Raw genomic sequence first — 19412 nt, forward strand, 5'->3', positions numbered from 1 at the left:
TCTATTCCTTCATGAGGCTGATACTTCCCATAACTTTTGTCAATTGGAATATTTTACTATGTATAGTGTCAAATCTTTATGTTCATGGCTTATTATAATTTATAGTTCTATGTGCTAAGGGGCTGTAATTCTCCTTTTGCAGTGATTTTGACAATTGTACATTAGACTTCATAGGGAAATATTTTAGAAGAATCCTTTTCTCTTTCCTTATCTCCAGAAGTTATATAATAGTACTGAAAGATATTCTAAAAAGATACACACCTGAGTGGTGACCTGAATTTTTTTATTTGCTTTGAGTTTTTTACAGGATCAGGCAGTAACTAGGCATTGACATCTGTAGTAAATAAAATAGCTATGGGCAATTGAGTGCTAAAAGCTTTTTTCAGTTACTCAGGAAGCTTAACATAAATGATGGCATTGTGAAAAGTGTATACTATATAGTACAATCACTCAGGGTAGACTGTGTTGTTTATAAATGATTTGTAACATAAGAACAAATAACTACTTGAAAATGTGTACATGACACCTAAGCTTCACTTTGTTGCCCAAATGGCCAGAAAATAAGATCCATTGGTAGACATATTCAGCTTTAGTCATTAGAAATATCTTAAATTATTCTCTTCATTCAGAAATGAACTTATATCTCTACAGATTTTTCTCTCCTGCTGAATTGAATACTTAGACTCTGTTGGATATTTCCTTCTACTCTCTGATATCATTACCAGGATAATCCCTAATGATCGATGAATGCTTATAACTGTCTATTGTGGTTTGGACTCATGAACTGTATAATTAGATTTAGGAGAAAATCTATTCTGTTTTGACATTTTTAAACAGTAGATTTTTTTCATAGAAATCTGTCATAGATTGTCAAGTTGATTTGAACACTTGTGCACGCTTTTCATTAATTTATCTCTTGATATGCTGATCTAGACTTGTACCTTTTTCTGCTTGCTGTTGTTTGCAAGCTATATTATGTGCTACATTTGTGACAAGATTCTCGATCCATGCTGTTCATACATAAATTGATGGTTATAAATTACAGGTTTTATTGCTGAAGAAGAAAAATGTTTTGTAGCTGAAGAAGTTTAAGCCAGGAATTATTCTTCTACTTTTATTATCAGTATTGAATATGATTTGTTGTGGGCTTCACAGTTTCTTTTTGTTTGTTTTGGGTTTTTTACTTTTTAAAATAGTTAGGCAGTTAAGGTTCATCAAGCAACTTTTTCAGCCTTTTTATCCACAGAATTTAATATTGGTTGAAGGCCAGACTTTCAAATCATAATTTGCACATCATAGGGTGCCAAATATATATTAATAAACATATATTAGTATTATGTCTACTGTAGACGTGTTTTGAATTCTTGAACTCATTAATTTGAAGGGAAAAACCCCCTTTTTTCTGCTGTAGCATCGGCAATTGCAAGGACCTGCACATTTCAGTATAATACTAAGGAAAAAAGAATGTTTTATGGTTTTAGGTTTATGCTGTCTTGTAAGTGTTGAGAAAGTTAGTTTCTGATTCAATAACAAGTTAATTGATACTGATTTGATCTCTAACCCCTATATGGGGAAAAGTACATTGTCTGATGGTCATATACAAAATCATTGTTCGATTTACATAGGCTAGAACTATTTAAGAGATCAGGAGATACATACTTCCTATACAATAGCCTCTTGTAAAGAAAAAAAATTCTGGTTTTAACATTCATACAGTTTAGATATTTACAAATCTGATGCATAGTTCTCAGAATAATATTTCATATGTAATCCTTTTTGTGCATCTTAAAAGTGCTTCACAAGAAAATTAATATTACCGTTTTCTGTAGATAGACTTTATGCACTAGCTGGAATTTTTATAAAATGTATGTTTGTTCTCAATGGTTTTGACTTATAGAAATTTAATTGAGTCTCAGAGAGTATGATTCTTTAGTGCTAGAGCTCAGGGGTGTTTGGGAATAACCTCTGTAAATTTTTTGCTAAATGGATTGAGCATGCTTGCTGCACTTTCTCTGTATCAATGCTTTAAACCTGAAAACAGTTATACCAAATATTTTTCAGAGGGATAAGTTGTTTTTATTTCTTTGACGTTTTCCATATGTTTTTACTACTGTTGTCTGTGTTGCATATTTATGTTCATTTGACTTTTTTGCCTTTTATCCCTTGTTCACCTGTGAAGTCATTGTTTCAGTATTTAATTTTGTTGAGAGAGCTAATGATGCCTTTTATAGGTTAAATCTTTTGTCAGTCTATGTGTGATTTCAGCCCTTTGTTTCTCCTTGGGAACAGAGGGTCTTCACACAAGATCACAGAATGAAAATTAATCAAATCAGTCAGTCTGTTTTAAAACAAGTCTTATTCTGCTGTTAATCTTTTTTAGACTTTGGAGCCACAGTCTAATTTGGTTTAGTCTCTATAAAGTTCAGAAGTAATTGATTAAAAAATTGTTAGTTGTATTGATAACTGCAGAACATTAACTTCAGTGTATTTTATATGTGGACATACAGATTTTCAGATGATAATCACCACTGCAATATTCTATTTTAAAACTATCTTTCTATTTCTGATAGGTTTCAGGAGGAGGAGATGAAATTCAACAGCTGCAAAAGGCTTTGCTAGATTATCTGGATGAGAACACAGAAACTGATGCATCATTAGTGGTAAATTTCAGCTTTCTGATGTCAAGTTTATATAAAAATAATTTTAGTAACATGCACTGAATAAAATGATTTTTGGTCATGCATATTAGAGATTCAATTAAATTGTCACCCTAACATATAATGTTGGTTGTGTTTTCTGAAATATAGTTGATGCATTAGACTCAATCTCATATATCTGTTAATTTCACTCTTCTACATCTGTTGTTTTGTTTTCTGTGTATCCTGCTGTATTTCTCCAGTTTTCTCGGAAGTTTTATATAGCTCAGTGGTTCCGTGATACAACTATGGAGACAGAGAAGGCAATTAAATCTCAGAAGGATGAGGATTCATCTGAAGGAACTCATCATGCAAAAGATGTTGAGACCACAGGGCAAATCATGCATAGAGCGGAAAATCGCAAAACATTTCTTCGCAGCATCATTAAAACTGCTCCATCTCAGTTCAGTACATTAAAGTACGTTTGAGCACCACTGCTTTATTAACCATGCATTTGACATTTTTAATCATTTTTTATAAACATGTCCTAATTAAAACATTGAATTTGTTGCAGGATGAATTCTGATACTGTGGACTATGAAGATGCATGTTTGATTGTTCGCTACTTGGCCTCTATGAGGCCATTTGCCCAGAGCTTCGATATTTACTTGACACAGGTAAACTGTGCTGGAAGTCTTAGTACAGTGAAATGCAATTGGTTTCTGATTCCAAACACTTTTGTGGTAGTGTGCCATATCTGTTCATTGTTGAGCACAGGTATTTAACAGGCCATGATAACACCATGTGCTTTCTGTATTAATAAGTGCTTATATTTCTTTTTCTTGCATGCATTTTATATGTCATATTGTACATGCATTATTTTTCCATGGATGTAGATGGCAAAATCAATATCTTAGATGTACACAGAAAAAAAAATTGCAAAATGTTGAAATCTTTTTTACAGTTTCTGTAAGATGTATGCTCATTTGGTGATATTAACTCATTAAATTGATCTTAATTTGAAAATACAAGCCAACTTAGCTACTTGCTTGCAGTGCATGTTACTGTCACTTTGGAAGCTGTTGTTTAACCAGTATGATTTCTTTCCTTTTTCTGGGAGAAGAGCACTAACATGTTGTCATGGTAACATGTTTGAACTCCAGTACTGGTTTAGTTTAGGTTCTGTTACTTATATTGATGTGCATACAGAGCCATTCTTAAAATGATAGTGCTCAAATCCACCTCTTCCTAGAAAGAACCATGATGAAAGCCACAACTGAATGGCAAGAGCAGAGTTTAAAATGAAGGGACTTCTTATTTTAGTTATTTCACTTGCATGTTATTCTGCTGCATTGCTGCCTGTAAACAGTTTGTTACCTTCCCAAAGCAAATGAATCATTGTTTTTGTTCTCTTATTAGATTCTGCGTGTACTTGGTGAAAATGCAATTGCTGTTCGAACAAAAGCCATGAAGTGTCTGTCTGAGGTTGTTGCTGTAGACCCCAGTATTCTAGCCAGGGTAAAAAAATCTGAAATATCCATTACGTATATGCATTCTTCTGTCACACTTAAAAGAAATCTTTAATTCCTATTTTGGATTTGCGTTTTATTTGTTCCTTTTTAGCTGGATATGCAACGAGGAGTTCATGGGCGGCTAATGGATAACTCCACTAGTGTACGAGAAGCAGCTGTGGAGCTTCTTGGACGATTTGTGCTCTGTCGTCCTCAGCTTGCTGAGCAGTATTATGATATGCTGATTGAAAGAATTTTGGTACGGTGATTTATGATATTTATGATGTGTCATTGGGAAATTTGTTTTCAACTGAGTTTATATGTTTAATAATATGGAATGATGATTCCAAGAGTAAATGATATCTTATTATTTTAATGGGGAGCATCATGCTTTTAAGACCAACCTTCTAAAATGCATTGCTTGTTTTCAGTGACGCTTTGTTATATTGTCATGGTTTCACTCCAGCCAGCAGCCAAGCCCCATGCAGCCACTTGCTCACACCCCCACCATCAGGATCGGGGAGAGAATCAGAAGAGTAAAAGCCAGAAAACTCCTGGGTTGAGATAAAGACAGTTTAACAGGGATAGCAAAAGCATCACACACAAGCAAAACAAAACAAGGAATTAATTGAGCCCTTCCCAAGGGCAAGCAGGTGTTCAGCCACCTCCAGGAGAGCAGGGCCCCATCCTGTGGAACGGTAACTTGGGAAGATGAACACCTTCACCCAAAATGTCCTCCCCTTCCTCCTTCTTCCCCCCACTTTATATACTGAGCATGATGTCATATGGTCTGGAATATTCCTTGGGTCAGTTGGGGTCACCTGTCCCAGCTGTGTCTCCTCCCAACCTCCCACACACCCCCAGCACCCTCCCCAGCGTATGAGGAGCAGAAAAGGCCTTGGCTCTGTGCAAGCTCAGCAATAACAAAAACATCTCTATATTATCAACCCTGTGTTCAGCACAAACCCAAAACACAGCCCCTTGCCAGCCTCTGGGAAGAAAATTAACTCTACCCCAGCCAGAACCAGCATATACATCAATAAGTAAATATACATAGAAAGTGGTACTTCCACAGAACCAGGATTATATTCCTTTTGGTTCCTTTATTAAAGCACAGATTCAATGAAATGAGGAATTTTGCCACATCTCTGAAGTCTTAGATATGGGTTATTGAGGGCAGTTCAGTAGTGTGGGTGATGAAAAAAGTCTACAACACAGTAATTTAAAGTTGCCATTTTTAATAAAAAAAAAAAAAGATAAAACTATTTTGTTTTTCTATGCTATGTTTTAGTGCTTTAAAAGGCTTTTTATTAGAGTTTTTGTATAAAAAGTGGGTTTTGGCTGGATGTTCAGATAAAATACAGTGTTAATTTAACTGTAAGATAACACTAGCTTTTAGCATTCATGTTAGGTTTTTAGTCAAATGCTACTCATTTGCTATAGTTACATGATAAAACATGTTTGTAAAGTGTTTTGGAGATGTCCATATGAGCATGCATAAAGGTACTCATCCTGAAATTTAGATTAAACATATTTTGAATTAAGTAATATGAAATTAAGCTATTCATCCTTCTCCTTAGATGAAGCCTAGGAAAATGGAAAATATTTGCTGCACATATCATCCATAAGCTTTATCCAAAGGCTTTTGAAGTATTACAGTCCAGATTTACAAAGTGTCTTGGGTGTTCCAAAACAGTAACTAAAGCATCATTGCATCTAGCTTGTAAGATCTTGAATTAAGAACTGGAATTATACATTTGCAACATCATGAGTTCTTAAATGGGACAATATAAATTGAGGAAGTGTTTCAATGTTTTGAGGACTCAGCCAAAACCTTTAGAATTGTTGCAAATAAAGTTATGCTGACCTTTTGTATAAATATACTCCAGAATATTTTAGCTGCCTTTTCTGAATACATTTTTCAGGTTAGATTGTGTGATCTTCAAATATTAATTTATATAATACATTAATTAATATGTTTGATTTCTTTTCAAGTGCATAATGTTTTTCTCCTCACAGGATACTGGTATCAGTGTCAGAAAAAGAGTCATAAAGATACTTAGGGATATCTGCATTGAACAACCAACATTTCCCAAAATTACTGAAATGTGTGTGAAAATGATTCGGAGAGTCAATGATGAAGAAGGCATTAAGGTAGAATGAAACATATCCTTCAGGATTTAAATTATCATTATTGGTTTCTATATTTTGATGCAAAAATAATCAAAAAAAGTATTTCATTGTTCCTTTGTAATTTTTATTATTTTTATTCATTTTTAATTTTTAACAGCAAATAGCTTTCTACATTGCCGTCTGACTTGGTTTTCTTTTCTTTCTTCTATTTTCTTCAAGTTCTTGATGACAATTAAAGGATTTTAAAAAGTTAATGTGTAGAGTTTTGGGGTTTTTTTTCTCTTTGCAAGTATTGTCTCTGATACTTCTCTTTTCTAACAAGTAAAATTAGTATATAAAATTCCTTTCTGAAAACAAAATAAACTTTAAGTCAAAATTAAGTACTTGATGTTAGTATGTGCCAGATTTATAAGTTCTGAATCATAAACCTGACACTGATGTTTTTTGTTTGATTTGGCAGAAATAATTTTAAAATTGCTGGGTAATTAAGAATATCACACTTTCAGTGGGATTTGAAATCTGCAACTTTAAAGCTGTAACATATAATTTTACCACTTGAGATATGCTAATGCCAAGTGGCTTTCAGAGAAGACTTAATCAAGAAGTAGATGAACAACTGAATCTAAGGTGCTGCTAGGAAAGGAGGATGACCTTTCCCTTGCCTTTCCAACAACCTCATAAAGATGAGGCAGTATCTGCAATGTATTTTTTAAGTCTCCATGGATGAGAAATGCTTCCTACAAGCATATGCTTTATAAGTAATTTGGGAATAGTTCACTTTCATTCTATTCCATCTTTTCCTCCATACAAAAACATTTTAAGAGAACCAACTTCCTATGTTTGGGTAGAGAGACTTGACTTCTCTCTCTTCCTTGCCTTGTCACAGCTGTTCTGAAAATGCCAAAGTAATCTAAAATTGCTGCTAATTCTACTGTAGAAATTGTAGTCTTGTGTTCAGTTGTCAGCTTCTCAGGGTACTATAATTTCCTGAGGAATGCAAATTAGTGCAGGAAAGTGGTAACTCCATTTTTTGTAGCATCACTTCCCAGTGATCATTTTAGTGAAGCTTGCTTAGAGACCAGTATAACTGCTGTAATAGTAATCTAGGTCTATCTCAGATAACATTCTCTACAACAGTATCACATAGGTTGAATAATTCCTTACAATAGTGCACATATTGTCAAAAAATTTATTATATGGATGTATTAGTAATAATACCTACGTGCCAAGATAAAATTATTTATTTTTGCTAATATTTTTTTTCCTTCAGAAATTAGTAAATGAGACATTCCAGAAGCTCTGGTTCACTCCAACTCTACATCATGACAAAGAAGCAATGACTAGGAAAATACTAAATATCACTGATGTGGTATGTTAAACAAATTTCAATTAAGTTGCATGTAAAATTTCATTATGTTTTTAGTATCTTTGAAATATTGTCTGTAGTCTTTTAGAATAAGAAAAATACACAAGTAATTTAATTATCAGATTAATTTCTTTATATGTCTCCTGACATTGAATACATGCTAGAATTAGTAATCTGATGGAACAGGCTATAGGAAACTTTAAATGCTTACTAATCTTCTGGCAGTAATAACTGAGACCACATTATATTCAGGTTGTGTAAAATACTTGTTCAGTTAAAACACCACAAGTTTCTGTTATATTTAACATTTTCCAGGAAATGCTAGTAGTACCATATAATTAAGCCTAACTAAGAAGTTGTCTCTTAAAAGAAAAATGTCCTCAATTGATAACATTTATTTTGAAAGGTTATCAAGCTGTTTCAACAAATGCAAGGTCATGTTCTCACCCAAGGCAAACTAGTATCGGCATAATGTTATCTACTTTTTAGGAGCAGCAAATTAAATTGTATGTCTCAAAAATCTGTTTCAAATAAAATGCTTTTACATTTGTAGTGAAAATGTATTGCATAAAGCCACTGTACTGAAAAGGTATTTTAATATCAATTATACCAAGATGTAAATATCAAAGTACTCTCCTCATGACTTAAAAATATGAGTTTAAACTGCTTTTTAATATTTTTACTGAATTATAGTGTATTGTGCATTTTGCCAGAATGACCAGTCAGTTTATTTGACTTCAGTTTAATTCTCAGTTCTGCCAATTCTTTTTTGGAGCACCTGTGAGCTGTTCCTGACACATGATACCAGTGAAGGCTTAGTTTGTTTATATAAAAATATGTACATGCATACATATATGCATGTTCATTTTTAATATGTCAGACGTGTATTTGTGCTTTAATCTGTACAAAATGTTGTTCTACTAACCCAAAATTTGGTTGTCATTAGTGGTAGCAATCTCCAGTAAAATGTGTAGGCCTTGTGTTGTATGGGATACAAATTCTGAGATCACTTAAATGGTGAGAACTCTTTTTTAAATGCAGAAAAGAAGTTTCTGGTGTCCAAAGATATTGTACTGAATATTTAAAAAATATATCTGTGCATGTTTACTGATATTTTAAGATGACATCTGTGTTGAAGTAATTTTACTTCAGATGCCTTTTTTTAACCAGTTTATTCTCAAAACTACTTTTAGGTTGCAGCTTGTAGAGATACAGGCTATGACTGGTTTGAACAGCTTCTTCAAAATGTAAGTAATGAATTTTGAATGTATGGCACAATCATTGTAAGAATTTTAAAATTTCTTTTGGTACTAAAACATATTGAATGGAGACTGCAAGACCAGTCCTTTACAGTAAACAAATTCAATCTATGCCCTTTAAACATCTGACCTTTCTTTAATTCTCCATTGGTGTAACTTTCTTTGTTTCCAACATTAGTTTCTTTCCATATACTTGTTTTAAAAATACTTCCCTTTTCATTTTGGGGAGGGTTTTTGTTTGTTTGTTTTTTAATTTCATAGTCTCTTCAATAATGAGTGACATAACATGAAGTGCACAGCTATGATACATAATTCTGAAATGAGGCTTCTAGTGTAATGTAGATTTTTTTAAATGGTAGATAAGTGTATTTTTACATCCAATGTATTTCTTACACAGTTTATAGAAGCAGTGAATCTTCAGACCTTAGCTTACTTCCACATTATATTTTACTCTGATTTTTCTAAGAAATGAGCTTGATTTGTTTATATGTCTTAGCCTGTGTTATCTTTCTCCTCTACAACTCATATGCACTTGTTAATTTTCAAGTAAAATTAACAACAGCATGCATGGGAGTATTAGAGGTCTCCAAAGATTTTACTTTAGCCTCAAGTGCCACGAAAATAGGTGGCGGAGCAAATCAAAGTGCCTCTTAATGCCTGCACTGAATAAAAAGCTATAGTACAGGCTCAATTAAATTAACTGATTAAAATGTTCATAGAACTATGTCTCACCTTAGTTTGATTTTTTTTTTTTTTTAGTGTCAAAAACCAGCATTCCTTTTGTATTTTTTTCCTAAGTGTTTTTAAAAGCCCTCTAAGTCCTATTAGTTACTGCTGGCAATTATGACTACATTATTGTTTTCTGCATTATTTCATTAAGCACAAAGTTAGCTTTCATCCCAATGCAAAAATCAGTAGAACTCTTTGTCTTTTTATCACAGTTAAATTTTTTTCTTCTGCATTTTGGTTTGATTTTTTCTTACTTCCCTTAATTTTTTCTTCACCATGTAGCTTTTACGGAGAAGTTAAATGCTTTTGTAGTGAAAAATCCTTGTGTATCTGTAGTAATTGTTATAAAACCAGTACATATCCAATGTAAATGAATGCACCCTGAATACTAAATAATTTTCTGTTTCATCTGCTATAGCTGTTGAAGTCAGAAGAGGATGCCTCATATAAACCTGTGAAAAAAGCCTGTACTCAACTTGTTGACAATTTGGTTGAGCACATTCTTAAATATGAGGAATCTTTGTCAGGTAGTAGTGTTTACAACCCAGTAGCTTCTTTGAATTTTATGATACTGTAACAGTGGTGGTTCAAATGACTATTGTGAAAAGTTACTGTTACAGAATTCCTATTACAAAACTGATGGTAATGAGTTATTGCATTTATTTTGATTATGAACCTTTGAGCACTGTGTAATAATAAACCTTCCCTAATTTTCTCTAGCTAATCACAATAACAGAGGTAATTTTAAAATAACTTGTTCAAACTTTTAGCTCACTAAAAACAAAACAAATGTGTCAAGATTTATTTGTATTAATACATTCTACAGTTGTAATAGGAATCATTGGCTAGGCCAGTGTTCTGTGTACAGTAATTAGGTTAAAAACTAGTTATATCTTTGAAGCATCTTTGCTTCTTATTTTACATATGTTGTGATCACATACAAATGTTAGCACATTATGTTCTCATCTCTAATAAGAATATTCTGTATTGATCTTGAAAGATATGTTATGAAAGAGATAGTCATATGATGTTTTGGCCATATGTTTTCCATTGACCAAACATTACTTTGTGTATTTTCTAATTTTTTTGCAGATTCTGACAACAAAGGTGTGAATTCTGGTCGCTTGGTTGCTTGCATAACCACTTTGTTCTTATTCAGCAAAATCAGGCCCCAGCTAATGGTCAAACATGCCATGACCATGCAGCCATACCTGACCACTAAATGTAGCGTAAGTAGAGAAAATTAGAAATTCAGTCTTTTCTTTTTCCCAGATAATTAAGCATGGAAATTAATGGCTGTCTTGTATGCTTGATGAAATCGAAGGTAGCAAAAGAGAAATAAAAATTATGTTTCTATGATTCATGATCATCATATCTTCTAAAGATATTAGGTCCTTTTGATGATCTCTATAGCTTCCAAGATGCTGTTCCTCACCCTCTGCCTTCACATTTTACAGCCAAATGAAACTGAAACCTGTGCTGCCTCTTTCCCTTAAAGACTAAAACACAGTTTTCCACCTGTTATGAAATAATTTCTTAAAATTGTTGTATTTTATAGTCACAGTCTTAAAAGTAGTTAAGATTTAACATATGAATCTTAAGACTAAAGGTATGGTTCCATAAGATAGAGTGATCTAACATATAGCAAAAATATTTGAAGGAAAATGTCCTGCTCTATCCTCTTCAGCAGTTCACCTCTCTCTACCCTAGCTCTGGTGTTTTTGTATTCCTCTGTAAGACAGTTTAGCTCACAAAAATGATAGAGAGCTACAATGCTGAATCCCCCCAGTCCAGTAAAATGGCCCCCTTCTCTGAAACATTGCATTGCTTTCTGCCATTTTGATTAGCACAGTTGGCTCGGTGAAGGTTGTGATGAACCCCTCATCTGGCAGGAGCAGAGCAGGATCATGCAGCCATGGCTCAAGGAAGAGCTTGACTGAGTGGGAAGCAGCAATCTATTACATTAGGTCAGCTGCCCAGGGAAAAGCAGGCTTGAGAATGCTTGTTATCAGCTTAGCTTGCAGGTATAGCCTAGGATTTTACAGTTTCAGCCCTGGAGCATTCTCTAGGCATATCTACAACAGATGTAGAGCTACTTCTGATCAAACAATATAGGAAAAGGTTATCTGATTATTTACTTGCTGCCAATACCTGTTGCCAGGTGTTGTGCATTCTCTAGTGTGCATGTGTCAGGAAGAGTTCCTAAATTTGTTTCAGGACTCCAAAAAATTTTCATGACCAAAAGTTTTCAGGTCTGTCACAGCCTTGATGACAGGTGAATTCTGCTTCTACAGATTTTTTTTTTTTACAAAAGTTCTGTAGAAAACAAGAACTTGCTTTCAAAATAATATGTAACTTAAAAGCAGATGTAAACTATATATTCTTTTAAATCTTTACCAAATAACTTACATAAGACACATAATTGTATCATACTATTATGTAATTGTATTATATTAATATGTATTATATATGTATTGCATAATACATATTAATAATACTTATAGGTAACACAGCCAGAAATGTTAAATGCTATAAATGCTGTTGTTTCAGACCCAGAATGATTTCATGGTGATCTGCAATGTTGCAAAAATCTTAGAACTTGTAGTGCCACTAATGGAACACCCAAGTGAGACATTTCTTGCCACTATTGAGGAAGACCTCATGAAACTCATCATCAAATATGGCATGACAGTAAGCTTTTAAACACTACTATTCAGTTAACTCCATTTCACATTGTGAACTACATAGTTTTGGTGTAAAGAAAGTCTGTCTTCATTATGAAGATAACTTTTGAGCCATGAAAATTCAATGTTCTTGGTTTACTTGTGTTTGTATGTGTTGTTGCTATATTTTAACAATTATGTTTGGGCATGTTTTCAGAGTAGTCTAGGAGATGGACATTACATCTGTTAGATCATTACTTTTAGTTCTACATATCTTTTTCCTACATAACATCACAAAAGTCTCAGGTTTAAATTCTAAATATGTAACTCATTTGTTCTTTCTTGCACCTAGGTTGTTCAGCATTGTGTGAGCTGTCTTGGGGCTGTTGTGAACAAGGTCACTCAGAACTATAAATTTGTGTGGGCCTGTTTTAATAGATACTATGGTAAGTAAAATCACATGTAATTGTCACTCTTCAGTTTTGCCAACAAGTCTTATCTTAGGGATACACCATGATTAAATACTGTAATCAAAACTTTTATCTTACTGTAGGTGCACTTTCAAAATTAAAAAGTCAACACCAAGAAGACCCAAACAGTACAATACTTACTGCCAATAAACCAGCACTCCTTAGATCACTTTTCACTGTTGGAGCACTGTGTCGACATTTTGATTTTGATCAGGAAGATTTTAAGGGCAACAGTAAGGTAAAATAACTTGTATTTACTCTCCACATCTTGTGTATATTGAATGCTCCACTTCAATTTGAGAACACGGTATTCTTAGGCCCTCAAAGCTATGCATTTCTTCATAATGCATACGATATAGTTTTTTGGGTTGTAAATACATGGTTTTGCAAAGACAATGCAGTAAGATTGTGTTTCTCCATTTTGATACATGCTTTTTATAAGAGATTAAAAATACCTGTTTCATCTTCAAATAGCTATTATTTTTGTTTTAATTTCCTCAGGTTAACATTAAGGATAAAGTACTTGAACTGCTGATGTATTTTACAAAGCATTCAGATGAAGAAGTACAGACGAAAGCCATTATTGGCCTTGGTAAGAAATATTAATAGTTTTTATTATTCTGCTGTAGTAGAAATCCATGCATTTATTTGTGTAGTGGCAGGGAAGTTTGTTTAAAATCAAAGTTCACCACATGTTTTATTTGAGACCTGGCTATAGAAATGTAGTCAAAGGGATACTTTGAAGTTGCATACTTCTGCAGCAGAGTGGATGCTTTTGAGAGTGAATGCCTTTTTAATGTATGACCAAGTCTTAAAAAGCATCAAGTTTCCAAAGTAAATGGAGATGTTATTTTTTCCCCACATGCAAGCATGTTGTAACTCCAAATATTGTTTTTCAGTCCTCAAGGTATAGTTAAAGAGTAACTAGAAAAAATTATGGAAAAATTTTGAGAATTTTAAGTGTAGGGGCAGAAATTCCAGAGGCGTTGAGGGAACTCTGGCAGTTTATACCAACTAAGGGATGCTCTGTGAAATTTCTTGAGGCATTGAGATGATGTCATAGTCTAAATATTACAGTTTATTTTGGGTCTTTGGCAGTATTTCAATTTTAAATAGATTCTTTATCTGAAGGCATTAGTATAGTATCTCAGTGACTTGCAGTAATGCATGAACTGCCATTGAGTGGTTTGTATCATGTTCGTCCTCTGCTCAAGGACCAAAACTGTACATGTAAGAGCATCTTGTTTGGGCAGATAGGCCTTGGTTTCTGGAAGAGTTCACTTCATGGTTATGGCTTAGTCTAAAGAAAGTTGTCTTCTCTGTGTGTGAGCTTGTGTTATATGGTTTAACTGTGTATAAGAATTTTCCTCCTTATGCTGCTGTTTAGATGGCTTTATAGATATCCTGGTACAGTTCAGGCTAGGGAGGACTGAGGATAAGGACTGAGACTGAATCTTGATTTGATATTCTGTGAGGAAACCATTGCAGACAGCTGAGTGGGATTAATGGCTTTGGGGTTGCCTCTGTTACAGGAACAGTGCTATGGTGTTAACTAGCTGGAGGTTTTTCTAGACATTGTATCAAGATGCACACTTACTGTAGTCCATTCTAACATTAATGTTCTATACAAAATATTGCACATGGGATAGGGGCTGCCTTCCTAACCATAGACATGATTGCTTTACTCATGGAGGCTGAGTGTTGCATTCATCAGAAATGTTCCTGAATTACAGACTGAACTGTGATCAGTTTGGGGAAGAGGAGAAAACAGGAGTGGCTATCAGTAGGCATTCTTCAGATTTTTTTATTCTTTTTTCTCTGCCTGTAAACATGTCAGTCTTTATCTTAATTAAACCTCAGACAACTGTTTTCAGTGATATTAGTCTCATCTAAGTACTGGTTCCACTTTGAAGGTAGCTGCTTGGATGTACAGAGATATAGTAGGCCGTGCAAAGCTCTATCTTACAGGCTGGTAATTGAGTCAAATTGTCAAATCCATTCAACATTTATGTGCAGCAATAAGGTGAAAATTACTAACAAGCTAATTCAACATTTATACACAGTGAAGGCATCAAATGAAGAGTGTGTGCTTTCCTATTGGTAATTATTAGTGTGTCCTTACAGTAAGGACACTCAACAGTTTTAACCTTTGCTTTGGGATGTGTCACTGCTGTTGAGAGATTGAGTTTAACCATAAGCTTAATGCTTATGGTTATGCTTCTCTTCCAGATGTGTACTTGCAAGGCAGATTGAGGATAAAAAATTTTGTTAGTATCTAACAGGTAATGTCTTACTCAGTCAAGTTCAGTGCTTAACCTTAGAGTGAAAACAAAAGTATGAAGAGAAGTGGTGTGAGAGCAGCCCCAAGATGTGAAGTCAGTCCTTAAGAGAACACAGCAGTTGCCTTTTTTCATCCCCTATGACAAATTCTTATGCCAAGTAAAATTTCTTCCCTGCTTACAGGGGATGGAAAAATAAGAATTTCCCTAAGAGTACTGGTGGTTTCAGATTCTTTTAAATAAGTGAATGAAAGAAAGAGTTATGGATTGTTACACATACATGCAAGTGCTTTCCATTTTCAAAATTAAACCTAAGAAATGGGTTGGACTTTCTCAGAGGTGGTCAGGTTATAAACATCAATATACACCTGTATAGAGTGGACAATTATACTACCTACTTCAAAGAGGAGCACCATTCCTTTTTCTTTCATCTCTTTCCCCTCCATCTCCCCTGCCTTCTTTCCTCTTCCTGTTCTGAAATTGAAACGAGATCTTAAATGCACTGAGGTCTTGCTCTAGACTTAGCCTTTACCTACACTGTCTTTTCTGCGCACAGAGCCAGTTTTAAAAACCTGACTCAGTCTTCCCTTTGTTATACCCACTTTTATACATTGCTTTCGCATAATTTTATTTGCTTTCATTTTTCCCCCCCATTCTTCTTTTATGTTTTCTGTGTGTTTGTTCAGAATCTTAGTTTCCTATGGTTGTGAAAAATACACTTAATGTTTGCTTTTCTCACAGTCTTAAAAAATTAATCAAGTAGTTAAATATAGTTTAAATTGGGAAGTTATGTTCCCATTACTGTTTTTTTATGATACTCTGTAAGAGTCTGTTGGCAGCACTCCTAAATCTACATATGTGATCTAAAATTATATATGCTGTTACTTATTTAGATCAAACTTTTTATGAAATAAAGACTTCCCTGACTAAGAATAACCAGTTTTTTGTCAAGGGTGAGGCTGCAGCTAAAAGCAGTTCTATAGTGTGTATATTCTAACAGATGTAGTCTTGGGAATGCTTCAGATAATTTTCAAAACACGACCTTAATAGGTATATGAATAATAACAGTGAGAGGTCTAAATTTTATTTTATTATGTTCACTATATTTTTTCTTTTAAGATTGTATTGTTTAAATACTCATGATATTTAGCAATTTTTCCACATTTTCTCTGTCTCCATATGAATAACTCTTCATAGTTTCATCACAATGTTCTTCTCCAAATGTATTAGAAAAACAATGAGTAATTTTTAGCAATGTTCCTCCCTTGCTCTTGGGAGACCTCCTAGTCATTGATACGCAGACCAGTACACTGGACATACTTCCAGACTTATATAACTCTTAGTTCAACTGCCCTAGGTCGGCACCCCATCTTTATCTATCAGACAGATAATAGAACTCCTTATAAACTTAGAATGGTGTCCATATGAAAAAGCAATACTGTTTGTTAGTACTATACTTGGGAGTAGATAAATTTCATACCTCTATTTTGAAGAAAGACTTAAGAAGCAGAAAATAATAAGCAGAAATAATTTCTAGTTAATAACATGGAATATTTCCTCTTTTCTTCCACCCTTAGGATTTGCATTTATACAACACCCAAGTTTAATGTTCGAACAGGAAGTGAAGACTCTGTACAACAGCATTCTTTCAGACAAGAACTGTTCAGTAAACTTAAAAATCCAGGTGTTAAAAAACCTCCAGACCTACTTGCAGGAGGAGGATACACGTATGCAGCAGGCAGACAGAGACTGTAAGTGTTGAGTTCTTCTGTACTGAGGCAGGCAAAATCTAACTTTCTTGCATACAATTACTATATACATGAACCGAGTCATTTAAGATTGTTATCTAATTAGTAATATTGTACACAAGATATCTTAGAACAATTTTCAAAAATTCATTATGTGCATAGGTATATTGAGATGTGTAGCTTATTATTTACTTTCAGGATGTATAAATCCTGAAAGCAATCCAGAATGCATAATTGCTGTAATGATGGTAGTAATACTTTTTATCAAAATATTCTCCAAGATTAATTAGCAGATACAAAATAAGAAACTGTAAAAATTAAAACCTTTATCAAGGAAGGAGACTTTAAATTTGTGCGACTTTATTTTTTTTAAGTATATTTGCTATCAGACTGTTCTGTGTTTCATGAGATCATAAACCCATTCTAAGATGGCTGAAATATCTTTGTATTATAAAGCTTAAAGATCAGTATGCATCAAGTAATAGCAAAGTAAATGATTATACTGTGGTTGAGTGTGCTATTGCTTTTGTCCTTTTTACAGGGAAAAAAGTAGCAAAGCAGGAAGACCTGAAAGAAATGGGTGATATTTCCTCAGGGATGAGTAGTTCCATCATGCAACTATATCTCAAACAGGTCCTTGAGGCTTTCTTTCATACCCAGTCCAGTGTACGCCACTTTGCTCTAAATGTCATTGCACTGACATTAAACCAGGGTCTCATCCATCCTGTTCAGGTATGGTAACCTTTTATGATGGTTTTTTTTGTTGTTATTCAGGTTTCAGAGCTTTTTACACTTGCTAGATACATTTTTAGTTTTTCTCTTGCATCTATGTTACAGTAATCTCTTATTGTAGCAAGGGGCCTTTACAGAAAGCATATTTTGAAATTTAGATTCCAAATGCTGTATTTTCTTGTCTTTGGATCAATATCTAAAAGCCCAGCCAGTGCCTAAAGTGCACATGCAAATGTACATTGGAGCATATTTCTGTTATGAATTTCAGGTGTATGCCAAGCACTTTTCTTTAATTCTTTATCCTGAAAACAGTGACAGCTTACCTCCACCTCAATTCCCCTGTCCTCCAAACACTACAGAATTCCAGAGTCAATGTTATAACTTCAATTATCATCTCCATTATTCTTTGCTTACATATTTTTGTAATTATTTGTTTATAACACAGCCATTGTGCATGTTTAGTCATAACTGGTGGTGTGTGGTTTGGGTTTTTTTAAATGGCATTTTTTGTCATGTAAATTGACTTTAGAGTTTGAGGGACCTGGAAATACTACCTGAAACCTCATACAACTTCTATCATTTATAATGTCTCTGGGTCTCAATGGACATCAGTGACCAGTGGTGTCCCTCAGCAGTCTGTATTGGGACCAGTGTTATTTAATATCTTCATTGATGACACAAAGGGATCGAGGGCACCCTTAGCAGGTTTGCAGATGACACGAAGCTGAGTGGTGCAGGTGACACACCTGAAGGACGGGGCCATCCAGAGGGACCTGGACAAGCTCAAGAAGTGTCCCATGGGATTCTCATGAGGTTTAAAAAGACCAAGTGCTGGTGCTGCACCTTGGTCAGGCAATCCCTGGGATCAATACAGGCTGGGGGATGAACAGATCAAGAGCAGCCCTGGGGAGGACTTGGGGGTGCTGGTTGGTGAGAGGCTGGACGTGTCCCGTCCACGTGTGCTGGAACCCAGAAACCCCCCATGTGCTGGGCTGATCCCATAGTGTGGGGAGCAGAGGAGGAGGGGATTCTGCCCCTCTGCTCTGGTGAGACCCCACCTGCAGTGCTGCCTCCAGCTCTGGGGTCCCCAGCATAGGAAGGACATCAACCTTTTGGAGCAAGTCCAGAGGAGGCCACCAAGATGATCAGAGGGATTGAGCACCTCTGCTATGAGGAAAGGCTGAGAGAATTGGGATTGTTCAGCCTGGAGAAGAGAAGCTTCGGGGTGACCTAATTGTGACCTTCCAGGACCTGAAGGGGGCCAACAAGAAAGATGGAGAGGGACTTTTTACAAGAGCATGTAGTGAAAGAATGAAGGGAAATGGCTTCAAATTGACAGGGAGTAGGATTAGATTAGATATTAGGAAGACATTCTTCCCTATGAGGTTGGGCAGGCCCTGGAACAGGTTGCCTGGAGAAGCTGTGGCTGTCCCATCCCTGGAAGTGTTCAAGGCCAAGTTGGACGGGGCTTGGAACAACTTGGTCTAGTGGAAGGTGTCCCTGCCCGTGGCAGGGGGTTGGAATTAGATGACCTTTAAGGTCCTTTCCAACCCAAACCATTCTATGATAATGCTGGTCTTTTGTGTATTTTGTATTATTTGCTTGAAAAAAGTAGGCAGGTAGTAAGTTGCATAAAGCTTCCTATTCTAGTTTCTGCAGTAGTCAGAATATAACATAAACAACACTGTAATAAAAGAGCAAAGAGTGAGAAAGAAGAGGTACAATAACTCTGAATAATCATTTCATTTGTTTTTTTCAAGTGTGTGCCGTACTTAATTGCTATGGGCACAGATCCAGAGCCCTCTATGCGAAACAAAGCTGACCAGCAATTGGTGGAAATAGACAAAAAATATGCTGGGTTCATTCATGTAAGTAATTCTAATTTA

General features: G+C 34.9%; 1 protein-coding gene across 6 annotated transcripts in view; it reads left to right on the top strand.

Annotated features, from left to right (window-relative positions):
- LOC309584601 (nipped-B-like protein) overlaps positions 1–19412 on the top strand; it is a 171799-nt gene that overhangs the window by 142817 nt on the left and 9570 nt on the right. For 5 of the 6 annotated variants that reach the window (XM_082300695.1, XM_082300696.1, XM_082300699.1 and 2 more), the window contains 17 exons: positions 2571–2660; positions 2900–3114; positions 3211–3313; positions 4056–4154; positions 4260–4406; positions 6167–6301; positions 7551–7649; positions 8840–8893; positions 10053–10161; positions 10727–10863; positions 12185–12325; positions 12650–12743; positions 12851–13005; positions 13269–13359; positions 16624–16797; positions 17336–17526; positions 19287–19394. In XM_082300695.1, the coding sequence (XP_082156821.1) occupies positions 2571–2660; positions 2900–3114; positions 3211–3313; positions 4056–4154; positions 4260–4406; positions 6167–6301; positions 7551–7649; positions 8840–8893; positions 10053–10161; positions 10727–10863; positions 12185–12325; positions 12650–12743; positions 12851–13005; positions 13269–13359; positions 16624–16797; positions 17336–17526; positions 19287–19394 (2142 nt within the window). The remainder of the gene's footprint in view (positions 1–2570; positions 2661–2899; positions 3115–3210; positions 3314–4055; positions 4155–4259; positions 4407–6166; positions 6302–7550; positions 7650–8839; positions 8894–10052; positions 10162–10726; positions 10864–12184; positions 12326–12649; positions 12744–12850; positions 13006–13268; positions 13360–16623; positions 16798–17335; positions 17527–19286; positions 19395–19412) is intronic. The other variant, XM_082300697.1, reaches the window with a different exon arrangement.

This window comes from Coloeus monedula (assembly GCF_965178545.1).
Source record: "Coloeus monedula genome assembly, chromosome: W".
Taxonomy (NCBI): domain Eukaryota; kingdom Metazoa; phylum Chordata; class Aves; order Passeriformes; family Corvidae; genus Coloeus; species Coloeus monedula.